Source organism: Coenobita brevimanus, chromosome 16 (genome assembly GCF_032717465.1).
Source record: "Coenobita brevimanus isolate Jiangsu-jjx chromosome 16, ASM3271746v2, whole genome shotgun sequence".
Taxonomy (NCBI): domain Eukaryota; kingdom Metazoa; phylum Arthropoda; class Malacostraca; order Decapoda; family Coenobitidae; genus Coenobita; species Coenobita brevimanus.
Window position 1 is genome coordinate 32,755,827 of NC_136969.1, and position 13,681 is coordinate 32,769,507.

General features: G+C 43.4%; 1 protein-coding gene across 1 annotated transcript in view; it reads left to right on the plus strand.

The window, feature by feature from the left end:
* The first annotated feature begins 4,741 nt into the window (after positions 1-4,741).
* The window catches only part of aay (phosphoserine phosphatase), a 46,768-nt gene continuing 37,828 nt past the window's right edge, over positions 4,742-13,681 (plus strand). Inside the window, exon 1 of the mRNA XM_080265776.1 lies at positions 4,742-4,778. Coding sequence (XP_080121902.1) covers positions 4,742-4,778 — 37 coding nt within the window. The remainder of the gene's footprint in view (positions 4,779-13,681) is intronic.

The following is a 13,681-nucleotide window of genomic DNA, read 5'->3' on the forward strand; positions in this document are numbered from 1 at the left end:
TCGATTTCCTGAAATATAAAGAGGAGAATCAGCATAATATAAGAATTAAGCTATTGGTCTATGTGTCAGAGGTCGATGCTCAATTGAAAGGGGAAATACTGGGTAGCTAAAGGGGAGGAGGGGACTAGTCTTGATAGGTAGGCTACACTGTGAACGGGATATCATAATTAAACAGTAGAGTAGTGGCTCTAAACCTAGGGGTCGCGGGCAGTTTCCAGGGGAGGGGGAGCACGAGGGGGGCACGGGGACTTAGAGGAAAAAAGAGAAAGCAGCACGAACACGTGTGTGTGTGTGTGTGTGTGTGTGTGTGTGAACCATTTGTTAATATTCAGTATTCATATTTTCTCTGCTCCATCCTTCATCCTCCAGCGCACCTTTTTCTTTGTCCCGGTGAAATATATATTTTTTCCTTTTCTATCTGTTGCCTGGTCACTTTCCTGTTTATTTTTTTCTGTGTTTCTAAATTGGTCATTTTGAGAAAACATTCCAGATACCAAGTTTTGTACTGCAAGATGACCGCGCTCATCCCAGTTAAACGTCCCTCAACACACACCCTATCTCCCGTTAAGGGGCATAGAGGATTGCAGAAAATGAGATAATTCATGCAGGTTATACTCACCTGTTAACACCCTCTTGGTCCTGAGGCAAGAATTACAACAAATTAGGGAATAAGGTTTTAAAGTCAGATGATGCAAGGAGGCGGCGAGGCGGCGCGACACAGACTAGGTTGAGAACCGCTGATGCAGAGGCGTAACAGAAAAACAGGAAGATATTTGTAATGACAAACTGGTGAGTAGGGTGAATCTGTGAGCGGTGGAGGAACATCCACCCACGCCAGAGCATTAAGGTGAAACCAAAGAATGAGGATGCTGAAGACCCATTACACTCGGGATGGAGGGGACGTCTGGGGGAGGAACGCCCTAGGAAGAAGCGCTTTAAAGACGAATGCTTTAGGAAGGGATGCTTTAATGTGGGAAGCTCCAGGGGGACAGCCTTAAGCAGGGATGCCGCAGGACAAGTTGATCGATAGATGTCGCCACCAGTGGAGCGCAGGAGGAAAAGTTGGGTTCTTCCAAGTGATCTGGGAGTGTTGCAAACGGAGGGGGCCGCAGAAGGCGGAACAAAATAGCAGGAGTACTGCAAGTGGTTGTGGCATTACTGATGGGCCGTTGCAGGATCATCCAGCGAGAATGTCTGACCGAAGCGAGGGTGTCCTGGCCAGAGGAAAGCTTCACTCCCCCTCTCTGTCAATAGAGGGACATGCTCACAAGCGACGTGACATACAACTCAGAAACATATGCCACACAGGAGGCATATCAGAGGGAAAAAGCGGGACGTCGCCGCTCAAGGAACCTGGAAAGCCAAAAGCCTCACATACGAAACGATAGGTAAAAAAATGAATAACAAAATGAAGGCACAACCAAAACAGAAAGAAGCAAGGAAAAAGAAAAAAAAAAAAACAGCTGCTCAAGGGTTGTTGCGATGAAGAACGCTTACAGAAGTTATCACAATGTATAATTAGATAAGAATAAACAAGCCACAGAAGGGACTCATGAGGCGTTTACGAGGTCATTGTAACTCCAGAGTGCTGTGGAAGCACTGGAAGGGCACAGAGTCAACAACGACTACAAGGAGCAGCCTCAAGGGATATGCTCTCGTAGGACCAGCACAGAATGAAAAAGAAAAAAAAACGAGTATTGCTAAGAGCAGGTCTTCTGGATGCACTCACAAACTTTGCTACCACCATGATGAGGTCAACACTATGTAAATGCCATGGGCGATGTCTGTCACTATCAGTCCTCTCTTTCGTATATGTTATGACACTACGTTCTCATGAGTCTCTTCAACAGAAGGATAAACCATCAGAAACTGAAAGATAGAGAAATTACTTATTCAGTTAAATGAAGTGTTTTTGGCGTAACAAAGAGAAGCTGCAAAGACTTTCAGGTTACAAAAGGAAAATAAGACAAACAAAGCTCAGAGACTTACAACTGTAGCATAATAACGAAGACCTACAACAAACTTTTCATTGGCAATACCTTCTGGAAGAGATTGGTGCAGCCGCGGATACTGTATGAGTGTACGGTGTAAATGTTAGAGTTCAAAAAGCGGAGAGAGAGAGAGAGAGAGAGAGAGAGAGAGAGAGAGAGCACAGAAGAGAAGAGCAGAGGAGAGGAGAGAAGAAAGAAGAGAAGAGAAGAGAAGAGAGAAGAGAAGAGAATAGGAGAGAAGAGAGGAGAAAATAAGAGAAAAAATAAGAGAAGGAAAAGTGAGTATAGAAGAGAAGAGAAGAGAAAATAGAAGAGAAGCGAAGAGAAAATAGAAGAGATGAGACGAGAAAAGAGAAGAGAAGAGAGAACAGAAGAAAAATGAGGAGAAAGTACGGGAGTGAAAATAGAAGTGATGAGAAGAGATGAGAAAATAGAAGAGAAAATAGAAGAAAAGAAGAGAGAAAATAAGGGAGAATAGAAAGTAGAAGAGAGAGAGAGAGAGAGAGAGAGAGAGAGAGAGAGAGAGAGAGAGAGAGAGAGAGAGAGAGAGAGAGAGAAACTACAGTACTTATATTTTAACCCCTTCAGTTCGGTGATGTATTTCATTTTCCAGTCTATTCCTACTACCTCCTATTTATTTAGTTTCAGAGATCGCCCCAATCGAAGCTATAATTATTATTATTATCGGTACTAGTAGCAGCAGCAGCAGTAATAGCAGTAGTAGCTGTAGTGTTTGTTGTAGCCGAACTGCAGGTTCGTCTTAAGTGTGAGCCTGGTGGACTGCAGGCTGATGTTGTCTCATACATTTCGACGTTTCTCCTTTCGCAGGACAGCGACGTAGTTGAAGGACGTTTGTACAACCAGGCAGTTCAGTCGCTGTTTTGTTGGTGTCACCACATGAAGGCGTCCCTCTCTAGCACCAGGGAAGGCAATAATGAAGGATACAGGAACTCCAGTTAAAAAAAAAGTCTCCCGTAAATCGAATAACATCGCATATGGGTAGCAAGAATATAGTGGAAAATGTAACATTGAACTGAAAGGGTTAAAAGCAGAAAGTAATGGAATTCTGCATGAAATTTTGGAAGTCATGATGAAAAGAAATATGAATGAACGAAAGAATTATGAGAATATACTAAAATAACTGGAAGGTTTAAGGAAGGTATCAATGAATGAGTGAAGTATACTCTATGTACATTATCCTGGCCCAGATTTTCGTTCTTTTATAGCTTTATAATTTAGTTCAATGGCTGAAAAAGTGTCATGGCTCTATACTTTTTCCACTGACCTTCATTTATCTATCTATCTATTGCCGGACGCCTCAATCCCGTTTGGGGTGGCCACAAACAAATCGCCTCCAAGTCGCCCTGTCCCTCGCCATTTCACTGCCCTGCTCCCAACTCACACCCCCCTCTCTCATATACCTCTCCACCCCATCCCTCCATCTCCTTCTTAACTAGTATAATTCTCTAGTGTTAATCTAATCCTTCAACTCAGCATTCAAGATGGTGAGATGGAAAGTTTAGGTCGTTGGAATAAACTGAATATAGAGGATTTTAAGACAGGGGCACAAAAATATGGAAAAAAGAATAAAAAAGAGGTGGAGGAAAAATTATGTTTCATGAATAGAACTTGGAAGAAGGTTCAAAACAGATTGCAGCAACTGATGTACTGTACCTTTAGCTTAGCCAACAGCACTCTGAATTAAACACTTGTCACTCTAACTTGGTCTAAAATTGCTAATGTGCTCCTGCTGGCCTAGTGTTCAAGCAGATCAGTGTTAATGTGGCATCGTTGTCAGGTAGTGCGTCGTTTTTTTTTTTTTTTTTTAATAGCTACAGCCCTTCTCCTCCCAGTTCGCTGTCACATGTTAAGTTGTAGTAGGGAGGATGGTGTGTGTGTGTGTGTGTGTGTGTGTGTGTGTGTGTGTGTGTGTGTGTGTGTGTGTAGTGATCCGAGTAGAGTCCGCACGGCCGGGACACTACTTGGGTTACGACTGGTGGACTACAGAAGGGAGCCTGCAGTAGACTGTGTTCACATTTCAGATTATCCTTGGACCACCACCACCACCGCCACCATCACCACTGCAACAACAATGGTCCTTTTTTTATTGATTAAGGAGGGATACATCAAAGTCTGTCCTCCCAGCATTGAAGTAGCAACGCTATCATGACCAAACCTGCGTTAACCTAACACCATGCTCTAATAATTTTTTCTTCTTGTTACCACCAGACGATTTTCAGCTCAGGTAAGACTTCTCGAACTGTAGGGGTTAGATACTTACAACTTTTAATATTCATTTCGCCCACAGGGATCCTTCTGAATTGTAATAAACTTGTGTACTGGTAGAAGAAACGAAAAACACGTCATATACCGGAGACCAAAGGAAGAAAGAAAAAAGAAAGAAAGAAAAAACATTTTACTGATGTCTTTAATCTGCAAATAATCCGGGAAGTTAGTTGCTGCTAATGCAAAGATATTAGGAAAATCCGTTCTTAAATCCACGGATAATCGTAAAATCTGCTCTTTTAAAGTTCGCGCTAGGCAGACTCGCGTGAGAGTTGGTCTCGTCCCCAGCATTTGCGCTGCGCCGTGTTTACAGTCTCGTCCCTTGATCAGCTGATTGGAATTTTCCCAGGCTTCTCAGTGTAGGGCGAGCAGTGGTGTGGTGTAGGTGTATGAATTTCAGACTGAGAACGCTAATTCGTGGTGAAACGTGTTAATATCGTTTGATCTGAGTTGGAAACGGCAGCATGACCGAAAAGGCGAGTGCAGTTGCCAACGGCGAAGGTATCGTCTTATCCCGAGTTTTATTTCGTATTACGTGTGAACAGAACTCGTTATGACAAATTAGCATACTATCAATAATTTACATTTGCCTGCGTATTTAATTTACCTGAGAAGTTTGTGTGGAAGAACAAACTTGTAGCTGTGTTTCTGTACTGTTCATGAAAATCTGTGTATTCAGTACAATAAATCGCCATATATTTTTAATTCTTGTGTATGACGAGAAAAATTACATAATCGGTGGAAGAACTTTTGCCTTGGAATAAAAAAAATGTGTGGCGTGTGAGGTAGAAATATTGGGTTTGTGTACTGAAGTAATGTTTGCATACCACCTGTTGGCACACCTTGGCTCACACCTCTTCTTGGTAGAGAGCGGGAAGAGAGGCTGAGGGGGAAGGTAGGGGAGGGGGGTAAGGAGGGATGGGAGTGGAAAGAGAGGAGGCTGGGTAGGGGAAAGAGAGGGAAGGGGAAGAGACAGGGAGCGTAAACGTAAAGGCGGAGAGGGAAGGTGGGGAGGGGTAAGGAGGAGGGATGGGAGTGGAAGGAGAGGAGGCTGGGTAGGGGAGAGGGAAGAGGGGAGAGACAGGGAGAGTAAAGGAGGGAAAGACGAGGTGAAGAGGGAAAATAGTGGGAAAGGAGGAAGAGATGATTGGAGAGAAAGAGAGGTGTAAAGAGAGAAAAGACTGGGAATGAGAATGAGGGAAGGGGGACAGAGACGGGGAGAGTAAAGGAGGGAAAGAAGAGGTAGAAGGAAGTGAGAAAATTGCGAGAATGTGGGGAAATATAATGAAAAAAAGATGAGGAGTTGAGAGTAGACGAGCAAGGAAAAGAGAGTGAAGGGGGATAGGGAGAGTAAAGTAGGGAAGAGGAAGTGGGAGGAAGTAAGAAAATGATGGTGAGGATGAGGGAAGAATTAATGGAAGAGAGAGGAGTGAAAGGAGACTGGACAGGGGGGAGAGGAAGGGAGGGAGTAGACGGTGAGAGGAGGAGGGGGGGGGGAAAGGGGAAGAGAAAATAAATGTAAAAAATGGTAGATACAATGTGAGAGAGAGAGAGAGAGAGAGAGAGAGAGAGAGAGAGAGAGAGGGATAAGTGGGACGAGAACAGGCGGAAGAGAGGGCGGGGGAGGAGGGGAGGAAATTAAGCGAGTACGAGGTAGAAGCATTGAGAGAGAGAGAGAGAGAGAGAGAGAGAGAGAGCAATACAGTTTCAGAAATTGTTATGGCTCCCACTACTATCACATTTCTATTTTAGCACCATTATACTAAACGATGAATATTCTGGTATGGCCCCCAAGCCCAGCTGAGTTTATAATGGCGATACCATTATATATTCATGAAGCCGTTTGTTCTGCGCTTATCAGGTATATTATATGCAAATTACGGCAGAACAGGTGTAGGCGACTCTTTTCGCTTGTGTTTTTGAAAATGATTCTCGGAACTGTATTTTCCCCCGTCGTGATGTTGCTTTTAAGAGTCTGTCGTAATTGTAAAAGTCATGTGGTGCACAAAAAATCTCGTATTTAAAAATTGTCTGATGTAGTTGTGTTGTTATTTGGTGCAACAGAATATCGTGTTGAGTGGATGAATGTATTTGTAGGTCAGGTTAGGACAGTTCAAAACTAGACTAATATAGCTTATATACCTTTTAAGAGCGTTTTCGTTCTGTGCAGTTGAAATTTATCACAGGGACTATCGTACTACTTTATACGGTACTGATACGAGGTGGGAAGTGAGGTGTGGATGTTGAATATAAAACTAAATTTACTATGTATGTAACTACAGTACAGCCGGTATAGCCTAGATACTCGTATTATATGGGCCGATACGCATCAGTGGCACAGTCTAACCTATGCGCTATACATTTCGCTGGGCAATTGGAGTTCAGCCATTATGCCATTGTTTAGGGAGGTAAGCTATTAATAACTTTTCTAGGTTATAGTTGAGGCCTGGCATGTATCTTTGTGCAGTATACTTTAAGTGAGAGATTGGAAAATTGTTTGGAAATGGGTGTGAACAAAATGTACACCTTTCTACCTCACTGACCAAAGGACGTATATAATTTCTTTTTGTTATCCAACTTTTTCAGTCGATTAGAAAAAACTCTGTAGCAGTGACGGGGCTAATGAAGGCTGTTTCTAACCCCCCAGTTCCAAGCCTTGCCAAACCCGAATAAAACCGTCTGGATATAACAAGAACTAATATTGTCATAGTGGTGAACGGGTTTAGGCTGTGTCTGTTTGTTCCTTATGTGATGCTGAGTTAGATATTGGTAGCTCTTAATTGTATTAGGTGAAAATTGGTTATATTGGAGGAGATCTAGCAATGAAATCAGAAGCACTTAGTAATACGTTGATTCTACTGTACATGGTTTTAACCCATTAAATCCGGGTGGCATATTTACATTCAGTATCGGTACACCACTTTGGAACTACGTTAGGTCCCAAGTATAATTTTCCCAGGATCATTCTTCCATTTTTTTTTTCTCTAACCTAACCTAACAGATTAACAACTAAAAAGAAATCCCAGGATCATTCTTCCATTTGTTTTCTGCTCTAACCTAACTTACCTATCCTAACAGATTAACCTACAGACCAACAGACTAACCTAACCTGATACTGAGAAAAGAAACCCAACCTAACCTAGACTTTCCTGGTTAAGAAAAAGAAAGTGCAAAAATGGTACACAGAAAGGAAATAAGCAACCTTGTGACCACTCTTTAGTTTACTCCCGTTGTTTGGGAAATCCTCTTTTTCCGAAGGGATTTATTGAAGCTAACCCCCAGTTCGTGAAATCTCTCCTATGCTGAATAATATCGTCAGGAGATGGCAAAAATTCCATCTTTCAGTCTGATGACGTATTTTTGGGTTTATTCATTTTAGACGCTTGTATAAATGTTAGGATATGCTTTTCTAACGGGAGGTGGTAGAATGTAGCCATAGTTAACTCCTTCAGTAGTCAAGTTCCTTCCTAAGTTCAGTTAAATCAAGAGACCAAGAGTAAGCTATTATAAAGAACGTCACCGTAATAAAGGAATTAATGAACAGTGGATGGCCTCGTGCTGAAAGGGTTAATGGAAGTAGATGGCCTCGTGCTGAAAGGGTTAATGGAAGTAGATGTCCTCGTGCTGAAAGGGTTAATGGAAGTAGATGGCCTCGTGCTGAAAGGGTTAATTGGAGTACATGTCCTCGTGCTGAAAGGGTTAATTGACGCAGCCAAACCGGTTCAGTACATTTAGGATCGTTGATAACACTGAATATTGTACTTATCTCTGAATGGTCTACTGATACCCCCCTTATCAGTAGTAGTAAAAATTGTACGATAAGAGGCATAAAGGTCGAGTGTGTGAGCGAGAGATTAGTGTGATAAGGGTGAGCGTGTGAGAGAGAGAGAGTAGTGTGATAAGGGTGAGTGTGAGAGAGAGAGAGAGAGAGTAGTGTGATAAGGGTGAGTGTGAGAGAGAGAGAGAGTAGTGTGATAAGGGTGAGTGTGAGAGAGAGAGAGAGAGTAGTGTGATAAGAGTGAGTGTGTAAGCGAGAGAGTAGTGTGAGGGAATATTGGAGGGTCATTGAACTTTGTATATGGTAGTGTGTGTTAGGCTTGTGTTAGGCCTTAGAAGTATTTTTTTTTTTTTATCTTTTTTTTGTGGTACGGTAACCTATATATTTAATGAGGGGCTTGTATGGCTTGAGGATCAGCAGGGAAAGTGGTAAGAGAGAGAGAGAGAGAGAGAGAGAGAGAGAGAGGGGAGTGCTGAGGGAGAGGAGATAGATAGACAGATAAAGATATATATATATATATATATATATATATATATATATAGAGAGAGAGAGAGAGAGAGAGAGAGAGAGAGAGAGAGAGAAGAGGGGGAAGGGGGAGGGGGAGAGGTGCGGTAAAGATCGAGAGGGAAAGAAGATAGATAGATAGATAGAGAGAGAGAGGGGGGGGAGGTAACATAAAAGCAAAAATAAAGCGAATACAGGTAACATTCCGATAGGTGAGTGAAAGAAGAAGATAATGAAAGGAAAACATAAAGAAGGAAAAGCAAGGAAAAGAAAAAAAAAAGATTCTCTGGTAGAAAGGAGGAGAGGGAGGGAGGGAAGAGGATGTGGGTAGTGGGGAGAAGAAATGAGGAAGGTGGGGGGAGATAAATGGGGAGGTGGGAACAGGTGAAGAGGGACGGGGAGGAGGGGAACGGAGATGAGGAGGGAGGAAGGAAGGGGAAGAGGAGGTGAGAAAGGGTGAAGGGAGGGGAGGAAGGAGAAAGGGTGAAGGGAAGGGAGGGGAGGGAGAAAGGGAAGTGGGAGGGGGTCGATGATAAAGACAGGGAGACGGGGGCAGTAGTAGGAGGGAAATAGCGGAAGAAAAAAGAAAAAGAGGTGAGAAGAGACGGAGGGAGGAGGAGGAGGAGGAAGAGAGAAAGAGAGAGGGAGGGACAAGGAGAGAGTGGGAGGTACGCAGGGAGGGGGAGTGGAGGAAAGGAGGGGAACGAGAGGGAGAGAGTAAGAGAGAGAGCCAGAGAGTAGTAGTGGGGAGAGCTGGTGCCGATATAACTAGAAAAGTGTATGTCAGTTGCTATATATATCCTGGGAGAGAGAGAGAGAGAGAGAGAGAGAGAGAGGAGAGGATTAGGAGAGTTGGAAGATGTGTGTGTGTGTGTGTGTGTGTGTGTGTGTGTGTGTGTGTGTGAGTGGGAGAGGGAGAGAGAGAGAGAGAGAGAGAGAGAGAGAGAGAGGAAATACCTAAAAGGAAGATGGAAGTATAAACAGGTATATATGGAGGGAAAGATGAGAGCGGGAGGCAGGAAGGTAAGGTCTGAACAGGTGAGAGAGAGAGAGAGAGAGAGAGAGAGAGAGAGAGAGAGAGAGAGAGAGAGAGAGAGAGAGGAGGCAGGATGAATGGAGGGGAGGGGGGTATGGACGGAAAGAGGAGAAAGAGAGAAGCCGAGAAAATGAAAGGATTAAGAAGAGAGAGTACTGGCGGGATAAAGAGGAAAGGAAGAGTAATACAGAGAAGGGACGCAAAGAGAAAGAAAAAGAGGAAAGAAAAGAAAAGATTAAAGAAGAAAAAGGGAAAAAAAGAGGTGAAAGAAGAGGATAAAGGAAGAGAAATAGAGAGGAAGAGGAAGGTAAAGCAGAAAGAAGAGAGGAGGAGAAAGAATGAATGAGGCAGACACGAAGAGAATGACGAAAAGAGTAGGAGGGGAGAGAGATGAGGAGGAAGAAGAGAAAGAGGAATTAAAAAGAGTAAAAGAGAGGAGCAGAGAGAGAGGAGAAGAAGGAAGATGAGCAGACAGGGAGGAAAAAATAGTGGAAACAGCTGTCGGGAAAGGAGGGGGAGTAGGAGGGAGAGATGGAGAGGAAATGAAAGGTGTAGGGAGGGAGTAAAGGAGGGGACGGGGATAAAAGTGGTGAGAGAGAGAGAGAGAGAGAGAGAGAGAGAGAGAGAGAGAAGACTGAAGAAGAAAGCAAAGTTGGAGGGTGATGAGAGGAGGGAGGGGGAGAAGGGCGGAGAGGAGGAAAGAACTGGAAAGATGTACGAGACAGGAAGAAAGGAAGAAAGAGAAAAGTTGAATGAGGTGGAAGGAGAGAGAGAGAGAGAGAGAGAGAGAGAGAGAGAGAGAGAGAGAGAGAGAGAGAGAGAGAGAGAGAGAGGTAAGGAGGGATGGGATGAGATAGGAAGAGATATGTGAGGACGGAGGGAGGCTGCAAGAAGGAGAATTGAGAGAGAGAGAGAGAGAGAGAGAGAGAGAGACTGTTTGAAGATAGGGTAAGTAAGTCCTGGGGTACGAAAGAGAGAATGGAGATTGAGAGTAGTAGACGCCAGCCACCCCTACACACACCCTGTAACTGTCTACCACCACTGTCATTCTTTTTGCCGTCTTTGCTGTGTACCATATATTCTGCGGGCGTTGAGTACGGTATGTATGTATATGTATGTGGAAGTATATATGTATGTATGTATGAAAGTACCGGTATGTATGAATGTACGGTATATATGTATGTAACAGCACTCTAAAACTAAATAAAACCTTTAACCATTGGGTGTCTGTTCTGTTTGTACTCTTGTCTGCAAGTTGCCATCTCTTTCCAACTTGAATGCTGAGTTGTAACAGTAGATTAACACAAAAATATGATGCTAGTTATAAAGAAATTTATGTAATAGCCTAAAGAAGGAAAGTAGAGCCATTACACACTCCTTTTCTGCCAGTCAGCTACATATTAGCAGCAAGAGGACAAAAATCTAGGCCAAGTTAATGTGAAAGCACCATATCGCTATTGTTTTAACCTCCTGTGCTATTTACCTGTACTTGTCCTGCCCTTCTTCAGCATACTACTCTCTGTGACATCTATCTTCCGTTTTATCGTCCGTGCCTTCCATTCATCTTACTCTCCCATACCATACCAATGTCTATTCGCCTGTCTTCTTTTTCATCTTTCGTGCCTTGTATCTGTCCTTCACTCCCACACAATGTCACTGTCTGCTTTCACCCTTATTTCACCGTGTGTGCTTTGTATCCGCCTTAACATGCTGCATCACACGACTAGGCTATTACCACTGTCTTCTGTTTTTACCGTCAGTGCCTTTCTGTCGCACCCTTTTACACACCGTATTCTGTTTCGCACCGTGGACTTTTTATCTATGACACCCTCCTACACCATATGACTTTACTACTACTGTTCTGTTTCGTAGTCTTTTTCCTTTGTCTGTGTCCTACCCTCATTCCCACATACCACTGTCTTTTACCACACTCATCTGCTTCACCGTCTGTGCCATGAACTGTATTTGTAGCGCTGTGCAGAGAGAGAGAGAGAGAGAGAGAGAGAGAGAGAGAGAGAGAGGTTGACTTCACCCTTTGGCTTATTCTTGCAACCTCAAAACGATTTTATGTAGTGTAGGGGAGATCTTACATAGTGGAAAGGGTAATACGTCTCATTCCATCATCACATCCCTCCACATCGATAAGCAGATATTTCCTGAAGGCTTTAGTTATCATCTGACCGCTCCACACTGATAAGCATCTATCTCATGAAGGCTTTATCAATCATCAAACTCCTCCACCACGATAAGATTATACCTCATCAAGGTCATATCCATCACCCAGCCCCCCCAACATCGATTAGGAGCCATCTCATGAAGGCTTTACCTGTCCTTTAATCCCTCCATCGATAAGCAGCTGTCTCATGGAAGTTTATATACTGTCTGTCCCCTCCTCCTCTAAAACTCTCTCCCAGGGTGACTAAAAGAGTCTGGCGGTGTCAACTCTCTCACGATCGGGGCAGCTCTCTTTTTTTTTTTTTTTTTTTTTTTATTCCAGGTAGGCTAAGGTTACATGAATTTCACCAGGTGAGAGAGAATCAAAATTTGCCTGAGGGTGAGAATACAGTCGTCATTAACCCTCTTATGGTAGGGAGAACTCTATACATCTTTAACTTGTTTTAAAATTGCCATCTCCCTCTTGAATGCTGAGTTGTAAAAGGTGATTATAGGTACTGTAATACGTTGCCAGTCACGAGGAAGTGCTATGTAAAGGATGGGGAGATGTACGGTTGTCCCTTTTTACCACTAAGCTACGTGGAACAAGGTGCGAAAGGACGAAAACTCTGGGCCTAGTTGGGGTAAAAAAAAGTATTGTGTGTTATTTTTTTTAATATTTTCTTTCACCAAGTAATTCGATAAGATGAGAGGGCGGCATGGGAGCCCGAGAGTGTCAATCCCATCAATCCTTCCACGACGATTGCGTCTTTTTTTGTTTTATTCCTGCTACCTCCAGACGATTTTACCGAGATTAGGAGATTTTTCGAACCAGAGGGGTTGCCTTCGTTAACCCCTTCACTACTGTTGGTTTGTCATGCGTTGAATAAAATCGTCTGGTAGTGAGGAATTGAAGGCAGCGCGTCTTCGGGTTGAAGGGGTTTATTCGCTGACGTGTATATTTGTTTATTATTTCTGTTGTGCCAAAGTTAATTTTTTACCCAACTTAAAAAAGATCTCATGTAACGAAGGAGGTAAGTAAGGCTGTCTCCAACCCTTCCTTGTTTAGAAAATGTAAGTAAAGAATAAACCAATAAAATAAATAAGTTAAAAATCGCAGTGAAGGGGTTGAAAATACAATACCCAAAGAAGACGCAGTGAGATGGGAGGGGATAAGCGGGATAAGGAGAGTGTGGGGTTCTATCTATTGGGGAGGGGATAAGGAGAGTGTGGGGTTCTGTCTACTGAGGAGGGAATAGGGAGGGAGTGGGGGTTCTGTCTATTGAAGAGGTGATAGGAAGAATGTGGGGGTTCTGTCTATTGAGGAGGGGATAGGGAGGGAGTGGGGGTTCTGTCTATTGAAGAGGGGATAGGGAGGGAGTGGGGGTTCTGTCTATTGAAGAGGGGATAGGGAGGGAGTGGGGGTTCTATCTATTGGGGAGGGGATAAGGAGAGTGTGGGGGTTCTATCTATTGAGGGAGGGATAGGGAGAGAATGGGAGTTCTGTCTATTGAGGGAGGGATAGGGAGAATGTGGGGGTTCTGTCTATTGAGGAGGGGATAGGGAGGGAGTGGGGGTTCTGTCTATTGAAGAGGGGATAGGGAGGGAGTGGGGGTTCTGTCTATTGAAGAGAGGATAAGGAGAGTGTGGGGTTCTATCTATTGACGAAGGGATAGGGAGAGAGTGGGGGTAATATCTATCTATACTCTTTTTGTTATAACCTGGCCTAAAATTGCCGTCTTTCCATCTTGAATAAGAGTCCTTGCAAGCGATTGACACTAGAATATGATCCTAGTCACGAAGATGTGCTATGGAAAGGATGTAGAGTCACAGTATTGTCTGATTCTCACTCTGTGCAACGTGAAAGAAGACGGAAAAAAAAAGAAAAAAAGAAAAGGAAAACCTGGGCCAAATTAAGGTGAAAGGATTATA